At 31.0% G+C, this 18,765-nt stretch overlaps 1 protein-coding gene across 1 annotated transcript; it reads left to right on the forward strand.

Moving 5' to 3' along the window:
* The first annotated feature begins 16,566 nt into the window (after positions 1 to 16,566).
* LOC108201131 (F-box/kelch-repeat protein At3g23880-like) lies at positions 16,567 to 18,204 on the forward strand. The gene has a single exon (XM_017369434.2). It carries the CDS (start codon positions 16,567 to 16,569, stop codon positions 18,202 to 18,204), a length of 1,638 nt encoding a protein of 545 aa, XP_017224923.2.
* Positions 18,205 to 18,765: the final 561 nt, after the last annotated feature.

The following is an 18,765-nucleotide window of genomic DNA, read 5'->3' on the forward strand; positions in this document are numbered from 1 at the left end:
AAGTACTAGATGCTACTTATGGATTATGAAGGATTACGGAGTGGCTGAGTCATGGACAATGTTATATGAGATCGATTGTCAACTAAAAATTCGAAGGTGCATTAGCTCTACAAGGGATGACCAACTAATCTTGGAAGACATCCATGAAAATATTCTTTTGTACAAGACTGAGACCAAAAGCATTGATTATCTGAACATCCTGAAAAATTGTTCCCTACATGGAGAGTCTCATTTTACTTGATCAGAAAAATGAAATCCTGAAAATCCAATCTCCTCGGAGAGAACATATTCGTGAGGTTATTTCTTCAGAAGATGAAGATAGTGATGATCTAGAACAGTTCTCAGAAGATTATTCTTATGACGATGAAGCATCTGAAGAAGATTATTATGAAATTTCTGATGGAGAAGTTTCTGAGGGTTCAGACAAAGAACTTTCTGAAGGTTCTGACAAAGAACTTTCTGCATATCATGACGAGGAGTCTTCTAATCAGGTTCTCAACCGCGCTCTCAAAGAGGGAGATAAAAGTGATGAGAGAGGTGAAAAGGATAAACAGTTGTCCGAAAGACCTTCTGATAACAGTTTTGATTGTTTAGTGGGTGAAGAAGGCAGTTCTGACTGTTTCCCAAAGCCTGAGGACAAGACTAGTTGCAGTACCCGAGGAACAGGTACAATTACATTCTTCAAGACTAAATTTAAATGTTTTAATTACACTGGTTACATGATTCAGGGCTCTTATTTTTCATCAACTCTCTGTAGGTTCTTTTGGCATGTAATTTTGAAGGCAGAAATATGAGGCATAGTAGATAATTTCTTTCTGTTATACTGGAAGTTTATTTGTTGGCTAAATGCTCTTTTAACCCACAATGTTTGCGGGTGTGTACCGATACAGCCTTGATTTATTGACTTAGCGGATTCAACCCTCCAAGTATCCGATATATATGGATGGACAATCATGAAATTTCACACTGGTGAGGGTTAAAAGGGCATTAAACATTGAGGGTTAAAAGTAACATCTAATGTAATCTTTAGTGTTTAATGAGTGTATTCTTTAAGGGTTAAAAGAAACGAACAAACTTTATTTTCAATAGTAATTGTCAAGTTTACCTTTGTTATATACTCTTTTTTTAGCTTTATCCCGGTATGAGGGCTAATCGGAACATATCAGATACTTAGAGGGTTGTATCGGACGAGTTAAAACATTGCGACGCGTTGGTACACATCCCAAACATTGAGGATTAACCGGGCATTAAGCCCAACTTTTCTAAATAACAAATTTTCACTTTGTCAGCTACATTTTTAGGGATAATTAGGGTTGTGAACATAATGTTAGCAGGAAGGATTCATGAGTAAATTAATTATTTTAAGAATTCTGAGAGTCGTGAGATTGATAGAGTTACTTGCATCTTACTATAATATGTATATTAGTCATATTAAAAAGATATCGTGGTCTCTTTTGGGTAGTGTGCTTAACTATACTGAAGGTTACATAGCAGACATGAAATACTGATTGCACAAGGAGAGTTAAGAAACAGTTCAGCAGCACATATGTATGTCCACATTCAACATTAAAATTCTGTAATTGTTGAATTAGAAACCCTAGCATCATTTTCATAAAGCTTGAAGTTAATAAATTATAATCTTCCCTAGATAAATTGCTGATTAAATGATTAACTTTATTCACTCTCTAGGTCATCGTTATGGGTACACATGAAAAGAAAATACTTCATATCCATGAACAAATACATAGATATGCTGAACAAAAGATAGGGAATCAATGTTTGGATAAATGATCTAAAGATGAGAAACCAGGTTTCAAATCCAAGACCATTTTACTAATTTCTGTGAATACAGGGTAATCAGTGCTACATATAAGTCAAATCCAAGACCATTTTACTAATTTTGTGGGTAATCAGTGCTACATATAAGTCAATTTATATTGTTGCTTCTATTCATGTTCCATCTTTATTTTGTTGTTCTTATTTTGTCATAATTCGTGTGAATGCTCATATATCTTTTGGTATATTTTTCTCCCAGATCGATAACGATATAGAATACCTGACCTTTGTAAACTTTTATTCACTTTCGAGGTCATCATTATGGGTAAAACATTCAATTGCTCCATGGAAACTTTCTTTATTAGCTGTACACAGAAAAGAAAATACTTCACATCCATGAACAGATATATAGATATGCTGAACAAAAGATAGGATTCTATGTTTGCATAAATGATCTAAAGATGAGAAACCTGCAGGTTTCAAATCCAAGATACCATTTTACTAATTTTCTGTGAATATCTACTCGGTGATCAGTGCTACATATAAGCCAATTTGTATTGTTGCTTCTATCCCTGTTCCATCTTTATTTTGTTGTTCTTATTTAGTTATAATTAGTGTGAATGCTCATCTTCTCATATATTTTTGTCCGAGATCGATAACATTATAGAATACATGACTTTTAAAAATCTTCTTGTTTCTTTTTAATATATCACTAGATGAGAACTTGGCTTGACAACTAGTTACTTTTTAATGCCCAGAAGTGAAAGTGTCCATGTGCAGTTCCACAAGAAAATGACTGAGGATTGAAGATTGGGTTAAAAACACCTGCGGCTGCTTGATTAGAAAATGATATTTTTTGAGTTGTAAATAACTTTTTGTCTTTATGTCCATTGCTTATTGTTGATCATTGAAATAACTTTTTTTTATGTGCAATGCTATTATATATTAGTATTATCTAGCTAGTTATATATATTTTTTTATTGTTGTATTAAATTCTGCTGTATTTTATTAGAGAGCCATAATTGATCTCCAAATTTGGTCTCTTGAGATGCTAATAGGCGGGGTTAGATCTCCAAATTTGGTCTCTTGAGATGCTAATAGGTGGGGTTAGGGCCACTGAAATACATCTCCCGTCAAAGTGAGAAAAATACAATCTCTTATATTATGTACATGGTAAAATAAACACATATATGCAAGTGGAAACAAGAGAATGCTACATTTATTAATTTAACTTGACCAATAATTTTCCATTGATCATAATGAATATAGGGATAATTTATCAATTGACAGTCTCTAAAATTCAATTTAAAATTTCAGAAATATGTCCACATATAAGGAGAGCTTTACCTAATAGAAGATCAAATTTGAATCCCAATGACTTGAAATAAAACAATGAGTTCATCAAGGTAGAACCTACCAAAAAGAATGCAAAATAGATCATCCATTTAAACTCAAGATACCAATGTATGTGTCAATATAAGTAGTGCAACTCAAGATGAGTGTATATGTTTAGCTAAGCATTTTAGATGCACTTTAAAATTTTAATTCAGTTCTAGCTAAGCCAAAAGACTAAATCATAGAGAGATAAGGTATGAATGTTAGTTCACAAAACACTCTGCACCATAAGTAGGCTTGAGCAACAACCAAAACGTGTAAAAAAAAAAATAGTGAAAAGTAATTATATAACATGTAGACAGACAAAGAGGAGGAGCCAACCTCATGCAAGTCTACGACGACGTCTTGTTTATGTTCGAAGACAGGCAACAACTTTGAGTGAAAAAACAGCATCCAAGTTGATGAGGCAACATAATTTTCCCCCATGTTATAATTTATTTTCTTACTAACACCGTTTCAATTTTTTTCTACACTTATTTATTTAACACTAGCTCATTTTTATTTTATTAACATGATACTATAACATAATAATAATCTTCCAACATTATTCTGCCGTGGTTACAAAAAATTTTTCCTTCAAATTTTGGGTGTTAAATTGCTTATAATAGATATATGTTATAATATTTATATATTAGAATAACATTTTATATGTATTATATAATAGAATTCATAATAAAATTAATGATTTACAATGGGGTACTATGTAACTTTATATAAGAAGTACCACTCGGTGGAATGTTGGCCTATATATACACGTAAAATATATGTATTAATCTCATTATTCATCAATTATTTAATTAGTAAATAAAAAAAGGATTCATCATTTTTCTCCAAAAATGTGTTGAAAATTAATCATAATATCCAAATTGGTTCTAATGTTAGACCATATTCGTCTAACTTGGTTTGCTCAAGAGAGAAGCAATTCTTAAAATAGAAATTTAGAACCAACAAGATTCTAGTGCAGAATCCTAAATTTTAAATAGTTTTTGAGGATCTAAGGTTCAAAAATAATTTCAAAATACAATACATAAACACGACATTTTTTTGCATATATAGTTCTTAAAATAGTAGAATTAAGACTTAGGTTTCTAAGGGTTAAAAAGGAAAATAACCCTATAGAGAGAGGAAAGTACTATGGAGACTGTATTATATGGAGATGGCAGAGACTTAATCCTGGCCATCCTATCATTAAAAATCCAATGTCTGCATATAATTTGTCCTGCACATTCGTTTGTCTCCCTGTCATGGCTGCACTTCTAAATCACTGAAAAACAAGCAATACTTCTAAATCGTGAGAATATAAAATAATAATTCCATTATATTGGTGTTCAATCACCGAAATTCTAACAAATATAAATAATAATTGTGACAGTTATGATCCTTTCAATTTTTTTAAGAAATTAGTTAATTAAATTATCCTGCACTTTAGATTTATCATAAATGTGCGGGACAAAATAACACGTAGATATATCACAAAATATGCGAAACAGATTATTAATATTACATTACTAGAAATGCAGGACAAGAATAGTGTAAATTATAAACATAGTTTTGAATTAAAAACCAAAACTCATGTCGATGTCTTGCAAAAGCCATGATAATCCAAGAATCTATTTTACAAATTACAATGTTCTGCAAGTGCTGTTTACTAGAAACGCAGGACAAGAATATTATAAATTATAACCGTAATTGTTGTTTACTAGAAATGCAGGACAAGAATATTTAATCATGTCCATTAATTGATAAATTATTTTAACAGGGAGATCTTGAGTCTCTAAGGACTCCAAAGTTTGAGATCTCCATTGAGTCCAACTCTCTCTTTCTATATATATATATATATATAGGGTCGAGTTCCAGGGAGACCTTACATCTCAAGAGACCCAAGAGACCATAGATCCACCGTTGATTACATCAGTACAATCAGATTACTGACAAGGGCACGCTAGTCAGAACATGTGACAAAATACAGAGAAAAAAATTAAAATACGAATCTTATACGAAGCTATGAAGGAAAGTTTTAATTTGATTATTTACCAGCGTCAATCTTGGGATATTGTATTATTGGAAGCTCTATACCATTCAACAGCTACGTTGTTGGTACAAAAAATCAACATCAAAGTATACGCTCTAGCGAAAAACTCAATAGAACCCTAGTTTAGACGACGACTGAAGCAAACATGGCTGAAAAAAGGTTCGTTGTTTTGAAAAAACTACTTCTGCATAGTGTTCCGTTAGTGCGAACCGTTAATGGAATCTTAACACGAATCTCATATCTTACTTTTTTGTGTTTTTTTTATGTACAGGCATGATAGATCGATTGTTAGGCTTAGACCTTGTCTGCTTGTAGAAGTTTTGTCGTCTCTGACTGACGATCAAAAATCATGGATTTGCTCGTGGGTCGAATACCGTGATGATCTACTATCACTCCACCTTTGGTGTTAACCATGTTTGGGATTAACGGTGTTGTTGTCGGATGGATCAATCATTATATTTATCTTACATCCTTTCCCTGTTTGGTAGCCAAACCAAAAGAATATGCAACATTGGTCTATGGCGTTTGTAGCTAGGCATGGACAAGTTATATTTATCAAGTATGGTGGTCTTCTTGTGTCGTTATTCTTTTCTGTTGACCTTCACAAGAGAACTGGTTTTCCATAAAATTCATGTAGAAGAAAAGATGTAGATTTTGTACCTAAGTTGTCTGGTGTTTTCAAATTTTTTAACGCCGCTGGAGTTTGTTCTTGGATTCTTGATTGTGTTCCACCTATATTGAATGTTAAGTTGAATTCTTAACCGAACACCTTTAAAAACATGCCACCACCAACGTTGCAGTTTGTTGAAGTTTCTTTTTGGCTATACCCACCCCAGATAACCTCATCTACAAGAATTGGGTAGTGAACGTCTCATTGGTTTGTGGTGGTTAGGTAGTCAAAGTAGATTGGCAGCAATAATATTTTTTCTATTTTTGTTATGTTGCTTTTTTGGAGGTTGTTCCAGAGAAAGTTTTGATATTGTGAGATTTTATTTTTTTTGTTATTTTCTCTTCCAAGAGTTTAAAATGTGTTCTATCTTGTGTTCTATATAATGTTCTACTAACTATCTCTAAGGGTTTATTAAAATACTTATTAGATCAAACACCTATGGAATATTAGTAAAAATATTCCGGGATTCCATAACGTGTTCATGAAGGTGACAAGAATAATTACATATTAATATTAAAAAAATTAAAATTACTATAGTATCAACAAAATTCTACTAGTAATATCTTCAAAACCTCTTGTATTTATTCCTATTATGGTTTAAAGAAGAATTTTTTTTTCTTTACCGTTCTCAATTTTTTAACACTAAAATTTATAATTTTTAACACTCCTTTCACGAACACCTTAATGAATCTACCAATAATATCTTCCCACCTTATTTTATTAAAAATTATACAAGAGATTTAATCATGAAATTTTTGTCGTGTGTATAAAGAACACCTTCAAGAATCTTGGGAAATTAAGTTAATAATTTAATATAGAAAAAAAGTCTAAGATAGTAAAATATAGTACTAAATACAAGATATTTTGCGGAAATTACAAGTAGAATTTCATTGATATCATTGTAATTTTATTTTTATTTTAATACTAGAATGTATTTATTTTTATCACTGTTATAAACACGTTATGGAATCTCCATATAAATCAATATATTAAATCATTAATAGCAAAATTTTCAATTCTCTACGTAAAATTCTTCTTTAAACGGTAATGAAAAAAAAGATTTTCTTCTTTAGACCATAATAGGAATAAATACAAGAGGTTTTGAAGATATTATTAGTAGAATTTTGTTGACACTATAGTAATTTTTTTTTAATATTAATATGTAATTATTCTTGTCACCTTCATGAAGACGTTATGGAATCCTCTGAATAAATTTTTATTGTTTACAAAATGGTGTTAGATTTCTCATTAGAACCTTAGTATTTGAGAACACCTTAATAAATCTCCATATTAATCAAAATAATAAATCTCTATTAGTAAATTTTAAAAGAACACAACCATGTATTTTTATTATATGGCTATATAACACGTTAAAAAATCTCTATCTGAAATTTTAAATTAGCATGTAAGATTTTAATAAAGGTTCTACTAATAATACATATTACATTAATTCTTTTGATATAAAATTTTATCACGTGTTTAAGGAATGCCTTAAAAAATCTTGTGAAATTAAGTTAATAATTTAATATAAAAAATATAAATTAATCAATATAATATAGTGATAAATACAGGAGATTTTACAAAAATTACCAGCCTCATTCATATCATTGTATTTTTTTAATATTTAAATGTATTTATTCTTATCACTGTCATGAACACGTTATGGAATCTCAATATAAATTAAAACATTAAATCATTAATAGCAACGTTTTCGATTCTCTACATGAAATTTTACATTAAACGGTAACAAAAAAAAAAAGCAAGATTTTTTTTTCTTTAAACTATATAATAGGAATAAATACAAGAGGTTTTGCAGATATTACTAGTAAAACTTTGTTGATATTATTGTAATTTTAATTTCTTTTTAAATATTAATATGTAAATATCACCTTCATGAACACGTTATGGAATCTCCGGTATAAATTTTTACTTTCAAAAAAAATGTTGTTGAATATCTATATATGGAATCAATAAGAAAAAAATAAATTTGAAAAAAACAATTATCCAGTAAGTTGTGTTATATTGGTGAATAACTCATTGATTATTGATTAATATAATAAGGAATACCTTAAAAAATCTTGTGAATTTTAATATTAAAGTAATAATAAATACAGAAATTTTGCGGACACAACAAATAGAACCTTATTGATATAGTTATAATTTTTCTAATATTATATTTCTAATATTTTAACATTAAAAATTTTTATGCTATATTAATTATTATTATATTATTCTCTAGCTACATTAAGATTCTACTAAAAAAATTTATTAGATGTTTCGGAAATCGGTCATATATAATATTTAATTTTGTAATGTGTTCTTTTCAGTTAAAGTTAAATTTAATTTTAAATAATTTAGTGATGCATTGTTAAAGATTCTACTGAGTGAGACATTAAACTTTCTATGTAATGAAAATTTTTTAATAATATTATTAAAATTGTAATACGGGTTCTACTATGAATAAATGTTACATTAATTATTGTGATATAAAATTTAATGTGTTTTTCAATAAATATTATGATTTTTAAGTTTTATACATTTTCACTTATCTTATAAAGACTTATTTTGATGTTCAACTATAAACATTCATTTAGATATTATAGTATAAGATTCAATATATATTATCTTATAAATATAAAGTGTATTATTTATTTAAAATATAAATTCTATTAAGAGTATAAAATATTTAAAATAGTGCAATTGTGGGTGTACTTATGAACTCAACAAAAGAACATTAATCAGAACACTAAATAATATCTTTCGTGTGATTTACAGAGTCATATTTTGGATTCAAATGATCAGTTTAAGAACACGATCTTAGTTAAGCATTGTATCTTAGTCGAGCATTTTATCTTAGTCATATAGCATCATTAATTTATTAGAAAAAATAACTGAAACAAATTATAAGGTAAGTAATTAATGACATTAATGAATATAGCTGATATATGGGAAGCCTGATATATGCAAGCCTGATTGTTTTGAGCTGGTGAATCTTGAAATCATTACAAATCTTATTAAAAAAGGAAATATACTGATTGGATACATAAATTGTATATAAAACAATACTTGAAATCATTACAAATCTTATTAAAAAAGGAAATATACTGATTGGATACATAAATTGTATATAAAACAATACGTATACTTTTGGAACTCAGTGCATCGACAATGAACCTCTTGTGGAACTCAGTCAGGGACCTGCTACACCTCAAGAACTGCATTCCTCCCTTACCTGCAAAAGGATGATTGAGAAACTCTATAAATTTTTTCACAAAAAATCCTCCAGCGTCGTGAATCCCAAGCACAAGTTCTGCATGACATTCGCGTTGATATAGTCCTTTCCAAGGTTCTCAAGATCAACACCATCAAAAAGATTGGAACCCTCGGGTAAACTGTTGCTTGAAGCATCTGCAAAACGATAAGAATAAAACTTGATAAGAATAAAACTTGTACATACCAGAACAAGCTTGATAAGATCGATTAATCTCCATTGATAGACTTGAGCATGAACGTAGAAAAAAATAGAAATATGAACAGGCATCAATCAGGGATGTAGGTTGTCTGCATAATCTTTTAATTAAAAGGAAGGTTTGGTAATGAATCTGTGATTGATACACTGAAACGTACGTATTTTTATTTTTAACAATTAAACGATTCCCTCTACTGCCCTTATACGAATTATACAGGTTTTATACTAATATAACGTATAGTAAATCTGGCCACATATTTAAAACTGATCCAACGGTTCTAGAGCTGGTCTCTCGAGTCTCTCGCATTGCCTCGGTCTCTTTTGAACCTCCCCTATATATATATATATATATATATATATATATATATATATATATATATATATATATATATATATATATATATATATATATATATATTGAACTCGAGGTAAAAACATACCTTTGTCTAATGATATTTTATTTTTTAAATAAATTGGATTTATATGCCTTGTGAACTAGTATCCTAGCAAATATGCAGTTGAGGGCCTATAAGTTGGGATGACAAGAGATGAGTGGATATCATTTAATGAGATTTTGTTAGATTATCTTAAGAGTCAAATATGACATTTAAAATTATTACTAATTCGATTTTATATTTTTTCTAAACCAATATCTATGAAAGGAGAAAGATAATATTTTTTTAACATTAAATTAATTTGAAGAAAAAAACTATTCTTTTAGTTCCAAAGTTATCATGTTAAAACATGGTGGAAATTTAGAGAAAAAATATAAATTATGTCACTCTTTTGTTTCAAAACTACGTCCAACAATAAAGATTTTAGTAAATAAGTGAAAGTGATATATGTTCTAATACTTATAGAAGATGAGGTTCAAATTAGAATAAATATTTAAATTAGAACTAGGATGTAACACCCCCGTCCCACAACTAGTAGTGTGGAGACTTTAGTTTAGTTTATAAGTATAAATACTACTATATCAATTGCATCAACAAATCATGATCTTTTGCGGACTGTGGTGGGTTTGTGTATTAATCAAGTTGTTGCAGTTAGGCCATTATATTTTAGCTTATTTTTGGATTCTGAATTCGGAACTTGACCCAATTTTCGTCTTGATGATGACGTCACGAATTTAAATGGAGGAGTTAGTAACACCCGAGTCCCACGTGGAGAAGTGTGAAGACTTTAGTTGAGTTTATAAGCATATATACTACTACCTAAGTTGGTGGGGTTGTGTATTAGCTAAGTTGTTGCGGTTGGGCCAAGTGTATTTCTACTTATTTTCAGATTTGAAATTCGGGACTTGACCGGATTTTCAAAAAAGACCCGGGATGCTATTTAACATAACTTACCTTATATAGATCATTATTAACAATCATTAACTACTATCTACTCACAATTATAATCAATTAATATAAATGCCATATGAGCTCATATAATATTATAAAATACGGGATTTTGCTCTAGTACATAATAATAATAATAATAATAATAATAATAATAATAATAATAATAATAATAATAATAATAATAATAATAATAATAATAATAATAATAATAATAATAATAATATATCAAAACATACACTCAAGCTCCTGATATGTTAAGTTTTGTTACAATATATGTAGATACATATATCACCATTCTCCGGTATTTTTTTTAGAATGATAAAATATAGTCAGTTTCATTAAAATTAAGCATGTACATGGATTGAAAACATTTATATTTAAATATGTACTATTTTAAAATACATTTATATGCTCAATCTCACACATATATGTTACTTTCATTACATGACTATTAATACCATTCTAAGGTAAGTTTAAACGGTTCCAAAGCTGACCCAACACTTATATCCCTTAAGTCATTTACCACCATCTATTATTCATATGATTTGGTATTTATTTAGATTTAGATCTCCTCTCTGGAAGATCATCATATTATAGCCAAGCCAAGTCTTATAGCTCTATATAAAAAACAACTTCTTAGTTATAATATTTTCATCATCACTTCTATCATATTTTATAACTCTCCCTTTGTTTCAAAATTACCGCTAACAATCAAGATATCAACATATTATTAAATAAGTGAAAGTGATAAATGTTCTGATACTTATATCCTTTAAGTCATTTATTACCATTTATAGTCCATGTGATTGATATTTATTGTGATTAAGATCTCCTATCCTCAGGATATCATATTATACCTGAGCCAGTTCTTATAGCTCTCCATAAAAACCAACTTCTTAGTTATAATATTTTCATCATCACTTCTATCATACTTTATAGCTCCCCCTTATATATATACAAGCTATTTTTTCACTAGTAAAACATTCAAAAATGGAAAACTATCCAACAAACAATCCAGACATATCTCATGCATTACAAGATTCACAAAACAACAGCCAAGGTTATATTTTCTCGACTCCAGTTCCCCCTTTTGAGAACTCTCAAATTCCTTCATTTGTTCATCCAATCAATAATTTCGAAAACCAGAACCTTCCTTTAAATATGAACCCTACTTTACCAGATTCATTTCCATGGTTCGGGCCCTTTGAAAATGAAGGAGACCTTGCCCAAAACACAGGGCACATCTCATCATCATTCCTGAACCCAGCAAATCCGGTAATCTCTTTTGGAAGCAGTGATTCCCATCAGGAACAAGGTTTTCCAAACATGTCCCTCAACCATGACCTTCACAGTAACATGTACAACCCAGCCTTACCAAATTCACTCCAGGGTTTCAATCTTGCAAGCGTGGGGCCAAACATGTCCCAAACCTTTCCAAATCCTAGAAACCCTATGTCTGCTATTGGAATTAACATATCCAGTGAAGCGGGTGGGAGTAATTTAGCACAGCAAAGCAAGAGTCGCCGAGGACCATCTGGTTCAAAAGGTAAAGCAAGAGTGGAGGACCGTGCAATTGAGGATTTGTTTATTGAACCCATGGTTCTTGAGGTTCCATCAGGAGTAGATCTTATCCCCTATTTGGTCGAATATGCCCAATCCCGGCAAACTAGTGTAACTGTTCTTGGTGGTTTTGGTTCAGTATCAAAACTTGGCTTTCAATACTTGGATTCTCAGCCTCTTGTTTTCATAGAAGAAGATATGACCATGATGATGTCCATGTCCGGAACTTATGTATATTCGCCTGCAGGACCGTCTTCATCACAAAGCTTTTTCAATGTTATGGTGGCTGGACAGAATTCTAAAATATATAATGGAAAGGCCTACCAAGTTATTACTGCAGGAATCACCACATTAACTGTAACTGCCATTCCCCAAATTGCTCAAGATTGAGGGATTGGAAATAGTTATTTATGTGACCTTATCTTCATCTCATTTCATAAATGTCTTGGAACAAAAATCTTCATATTTGATTTAGAATATCAAGATTTTTTGTTTTGTTTTATTTTAATTCTCTTAATAATTTTATGATTTTGTTTTAATTTATCGTTCTCTTTTATTTTTCAAATGAATATATGTTGAATAGTGTTACTTGTCGTGAATTTGAAATTTGCAATTTTATATTCAATTTTATTTTAGAGTAAATTACAATTTGCACCTCTTAACTTAAAGCGTTTTGCGTTTTGGTCTTAAACAGTTTATTTTAGAAAACACAACCCAAAGTTTTACTCTTGCTTCAGTTTGCATCCTCTTGACCACACCGTCAAAGTTAACGTTGACGGAGGGGGTTAACTGTGTAATTTACTTGCCCCGGACAACCACTGCCACCCACCGAAATTATTTTATTGTTGCAGCGATGGTGTGGCTGCGGTTCTAGCAAATAGGCAGCAGCTGGACAGGAGGGAGACATGTAAGGGTTTCGTGCGGAAGATTGAGGTGATGGTTGTTGTTTATGTTGATGGTTGCCTAGGCGGTGACGGCGCTTACCGTCGGTGACAGAAGAGAAAGAAAGGAGGTGAAACAGAGGGAGACAATTAATTGATATTACTATTACAATCTTGGCTCTGTTAACATTCACAGTCCAATCTAATGGCTTATGGTCAAAAGGGTGCAAACCGAAGCGAGAAAACTTGTATTATATCTAAATGGTAAACTCTTCTTGCACAAATCTGAATAAATTTCTTTAATAAAATGAATAAAGACAGCATAATAGATTATTTATTAATTTATCAAACTTGAATATGGGTGGCTAAATTAAAAAATTTATGATTTAGATTTTTTTGTGGCTTTTTGATTGGAAGTCCCGTAAAATTTTACATTATCATGCCAACACCAAGAAATATAATAATAACTTGTTTCATTTGAAATATTTTATTTGAAATTTTTTAGTGCTTTATACTAAGACTCTACCTCCATGAGATAAATGATACACTCACTCCTAAGTAATATGCACAGCACATTCATAAGAAACACTCATAAATATTTGGCAAAAGATCTTCATAACAATCAAATTTTTTGCTATAAATGAATTGTTTCTTTACGAGATCATAAATATGTACTATATATACAAAAGAAGATATAAAATGCCCACGTACACCCAAACTACGACCTAAACTACAAATCAAATCCAAAGGTAATCTTTATTGAGATTACATTTAAATTTAGATTTTCTTTAATAAAACATTCATTCAATAACCTTTAAACTATAATCTCTCAAATTTTAATTCAATTTTGATTGGGATTTTTGTTAACACTTCTCATTCAAGGACGTGCATTCAAAATCTCTTCATATTTGGTGAAGATTTTTAAAAAATTAAAATCTTCTTCCATTATAAGGATTTTAGATCGTATAAAATTAAACAAGATTTTCGAAGATATTTATATATTAAATGAAAGGACATAATGAGGACCTATAAAAATAGATGTCCACATCAAATGTTCATCACTTCTTCTTGATTTCATCTTTTTTCTGTGAAATAAGTCATTTTATTTGCTTCTCTTATTTTCTCAATATGGGAGACAGCCCTCCAACAAACAATTCTCGCAACATTTCCCCTGCCTCCTCCGGCATACAAGGTCCAGCAATGTCTGAAAACCAACAGTATCTTAGAAGCCTCAATGAGAACCTTACTGAAATTCATGAGGTTCCACCAAATGTTGATGTCATCCAGTATTTACGAGAGCAGGCACAGTCAAGAAGAACATCTCTCACCGTTCTTTCTGGTTCTGGTTCGGTATCAGAAATAGTTCTTCAAATTCCTGGCTCTGAACGTTCTCTTGGCTTGCAAGAATTCATGACCATCACTTCCTTTTCAGGCACTTGTCTTTTTTCTGCTGAAGGACCCTCTCCTGTGGACTCCTTTGTTGTTGGGGTGGCTAGGCTCAATTCCCAAGTAATCGGTGGCTCCGCTTACAAAATTGTGACCGCAGGACCTGTGATAGTGATTGTTATGATAACAGAGATCTAATAAGAAGTATTATCTATAAATTATATGATTTTTATATTGAATGAATATTTATTTTGTTCAATGACAATTTTATTCTAGTTTAATTTTTCCATCTTATTCCCTAGAAATAAAATGTATTAGTCGTTTTTTACCATTTTGACAATTGTTGACTGTATGATGAAATAAGTAATAATATTAATTGAAAGTAAGTTAGTTTAAAAAAAATAAAAATTATTGTGCCATTAACAAAATAGCCATTTACATTTTTTCATTATATCATAATACTACAATCTCTTAGTCGCATATATTCTGATAGAGGCGGCATGTTTCATACATAATAATATTTGTATAAAAATGATTTTATAAATTATAAATTAATAATGTTAGTAATTTTGCCTTTTATTTATTTAAGGTAGCTTTTTCTACATAAATTTAGCGTAACATTTTGCCTTTTCTAAAAATTTCTTAAGTCCATTCTTATAATAGATATTCGTATATCAATTAGTTATGGTTAGAATGAATGACATATAATTATTTTTTTAATCTATTGAATTATCATTCAAAATAAAACTATCTAAATACATTAATTATTATAAACATAGGTTTTTATAATATAATATATTGGAGGTCGGGAGTTCGACTCCCCACGTGTGCCAGTAAGTGGGTTAGGGCCACTCAAACGAGACATATAACCGACAACTGCCTTTAGTCGTTAACGCATTTATTGATTTAATTTGACCAATAATTTTCGTTGATCAAATGAATACAGGGATTAGTTTAAAAAAAAAATGAATACAGGGATAGTTTATCAATTGACAATCTCTAAATTTCAATTCAAAATTTTCAGAAATATGGTCACATTTAAGGAGAGATTCACGTAATCGAAAATCAAAATTTAAATCCTAATGACTTGAAATAAAACAATGACTTCATTAAGGTTGAATCTATCAAAAAAATGCAAAACATATAATTAATCTAAACTCATTATAGAAGACATTGATGTCCTGTTAAAACAAGTAGTGTAACTCAAGATGAACTTTTCTTTTTATTTATTTATTTATAATAATGCAGTTTTACATCATCTCAATTTAATTCATATTAGATAATTATATAGATGTTTTAACCATATAACAAATCTATATATTTTAATTTTTAATAGTACCCGTGCTTTATATACTATTAATACAACGGTTTGGCTAGTGTGTGCCCATGGGCACATGCTAAGCACTAACATTAATAAAAATGGAGGGTTTTGATTGGTGTGGTTGTTGTAATCGCAGGGGGTCCATTATTAAAGAAGGTAAGCCAATAGAAACCCTCCAATTTCATAAATTTTGGAGCTTAATGTGTGCCAATGGCACACCATAGAAAAACCGTTAATACAATTAGATTACTAATATCATTTAGAATATGTTTGCCTCGGATTTTATGCCCTAAATTTAAGTCATTCTCAACCTTAAACTCAAAAATATTTGTTTGTATAATGAGTCAGAAGTCATTTTGAAATTAAAAATAAGTTATAAAAGACTGAAAACCAAAATTTACAAGGTTATATTTTTTTTTTAATCAACTTATTTTTCTTAAAATTTTGTAATAAAAATCTATTTCGACATAAAATAAAAACACAATCAAATGTATTTTATCTAATATTTTAGTAACTTACAAATTATCTATGATATAATATTAGTAGAACATATAAAATTTAAAGGGAATATATCTCACTTTTAAGTTTTAATTGTAAGTCTGACATGTGTCCTAGTATTTAACAAATATTGTTATAAAACATCTGTGAAGTAAGGGGAGTAACAATTGCAGAAATTGATACGCACGGAGAACTGAGCTTCAAACTCTGGACACTTGCCGTTCAAATCGAAATGAAAAAGATCAAAGGAAACACCTCAAATTCAGACCGAGATGAAGAAATTCCAGTGGATATCTTGCTGACTGAAGTATTTGTTCGACTGCCAGCTCAATCGGTTGTTAGTTGCATGTGTGTTTGCAAGCGCTGGTACAATTCTATTAGAAAGACTAGTTTCACTGATTTCTATTTGAAAAATTCCCATTTATATGCTGATAGTTACCTGATCTGTAGTGGGGAAGATTCGTTTGGCTTAGTTTCGTTTAAATCATTCGATGTGATTTCAAATTATCCTTACCCGTCTAAAAGGTTTTCTGATTCAGCCGTGCAAATTGTTGGCTCGGCTAATGGTTTGTTGTGCTTGTTTTCATTTGATCTGTCATATGAACCAATTTATTTGATGAACCCATCCATTAGGAAGTATAAGGTTATTGATTCTTCGGCTATTGTCCACCGGACAATTGGAATTGACACTACAGTGATGCTTGGATTCGGGTATCACCAAAAAAGTCAGGATTATAAGATTGTGAGGTTTTTGGAGCGGCAATGGGTTCATAGCAGGCACACTCGAGAGTGTGATGTTGAGATTTACTCCTTGTGCACTGATGCTTGGGAAGAGATTCAAGTGCAATATTTCCCTTGGATTGTGGGAGATGAGGGGTCATCAATAATGTGCAATGATAATCTTCACTGGATTGCACTTAATTGTGATCGCAATGATCAGGTCATCTTGTCATTCAACATTGAGAAGTCTGTATTGGAAGAGGTGAAATTGCCTGATCTTACGTTTCATACAGATTCTACTGATCTAACTGTGACAGCAGTTGTTCTGAAGGAATGTCTTTGTTTATTTGGGTACGTCCTTCCTGTGGGGTCAGGTGAAGAAAGTACTAGATGCTACTTATGGATTATGAAGGATTACGGAGTGGCTGAGTCATGGACAAAGTTATATGAGATCGATTGTCAAGTTAAAATTCGAAGGTGCATTAGCTCTACCGGGGATGACCAACTAATCTTGGAAGACATCCATGAAAATATTCTTTTGTACAATACTGAGACCAGAAGCTTTGACCATCTGAACATCCCTCAGAAACCGTTTTTGGTAAAGATTGTTCCCTACATGGAGAGTCTCATTTTAATCGATCAGGAAAATGAAATCCTGAAAGTCCAATCTCCTGGGAGAGAACATATTCGTGAGGTTATTTCAGAAGATGAAGATAGTGACGATCTAGATCAGTTCTCAGAAGATTATTCTAATGAAGATGAAGCATCTGAAGAAGATTATTATGAAATCTCTGATGGAGAAGTCTCTGAGGGTTCTGACAGAGAACTTTCTGAAGGTTCTGACAAAGAACTTTCTGCATATCGTGACAAGGAGTCTTCTAATCAGGTTCTCAATCGCGCTCTCAAAGAGGGAGGTACAAGTGATCAGAGAGGTGAAAAGGATAAACAGTTGTCCGAAAGACCTTTTGGTAGCAATTTTGATCGTTTGGTGGATGAAGAAGACAGTTCTGACCGTATCCTAAAACCTGAGGACAAGACTAGTCGTTGCAGTACCGGAGGAACAGGTACAGTTTCATTCTTCAAGACTAAATCTACATGTTTTCACACTGGTTACATGATTCTGTGCTCTTACTTTTCATCAACTCTGTAGGTTCTTTTGGCATGTAATTTTGAAGGCAGAAATATGAGGCATAGTAGATAATTTCTTTCCGGCTAAATGACCTTTTAACCCTCAATGTTTGGGGGTGTATAACGATACAGTCTCAATGTTTTAATTCGGCCACAACCCTCCAAGTGTCAGATATGTTCCTATAACCTCATACCAATAAAGGTATATAACGAATGTACAACGATGACATTTCACACTCGGAGGATTAAAAAAACATTAAATATTGAGGGTTAAAAGGAACGTCTAATGTATTCTTATGCATTCTTTAGGGGTTAAAATGAAAATCTAATGTATACTTTAAGGATTAAATGGAACGAGCAAACTTTATCATCAATAATAATTGTCAAGTTTACCCTCCGTTATATACCCTTTTTTGACTTTATACCGGTATAAGGCCTCATCGGAAAACATCGGATACTTGGAGGGTTGAATCGGCCGAGCTAAAACATTGAGGCCGTATTGGCACACACCCCCAAACATTGAGGATTAATATGGTATTAAGTCTTTCTTTCTTTTACCCTGGAAGTTGATTTGTCTAAATAA

This window comes from Daucus carota, chromosome 9 (genome assembly GCF_001625215.2).
Source record: "Daucus carota subsp. sativus chromosome 9, DH1 v3.0, whole genome shotgun sequence".
In the NCBI taxonomy this organism is placed as follows: Eukaryota; Viridiplantae; Streptophyta; class Magnoliopsida; order Apiales; family Apiaceae; genus Daucus; species Daucus carota.

Bases quoted from the DNA above. Each gene is read 5' to 3' on its own strand.
- LOC108201131 (XM_017369434.2), top strand. From the start codon at position 16,567: ATGAAAAAGATCAAAGGAAACACCTCAAATTCAGACCGAGATGAAGAA.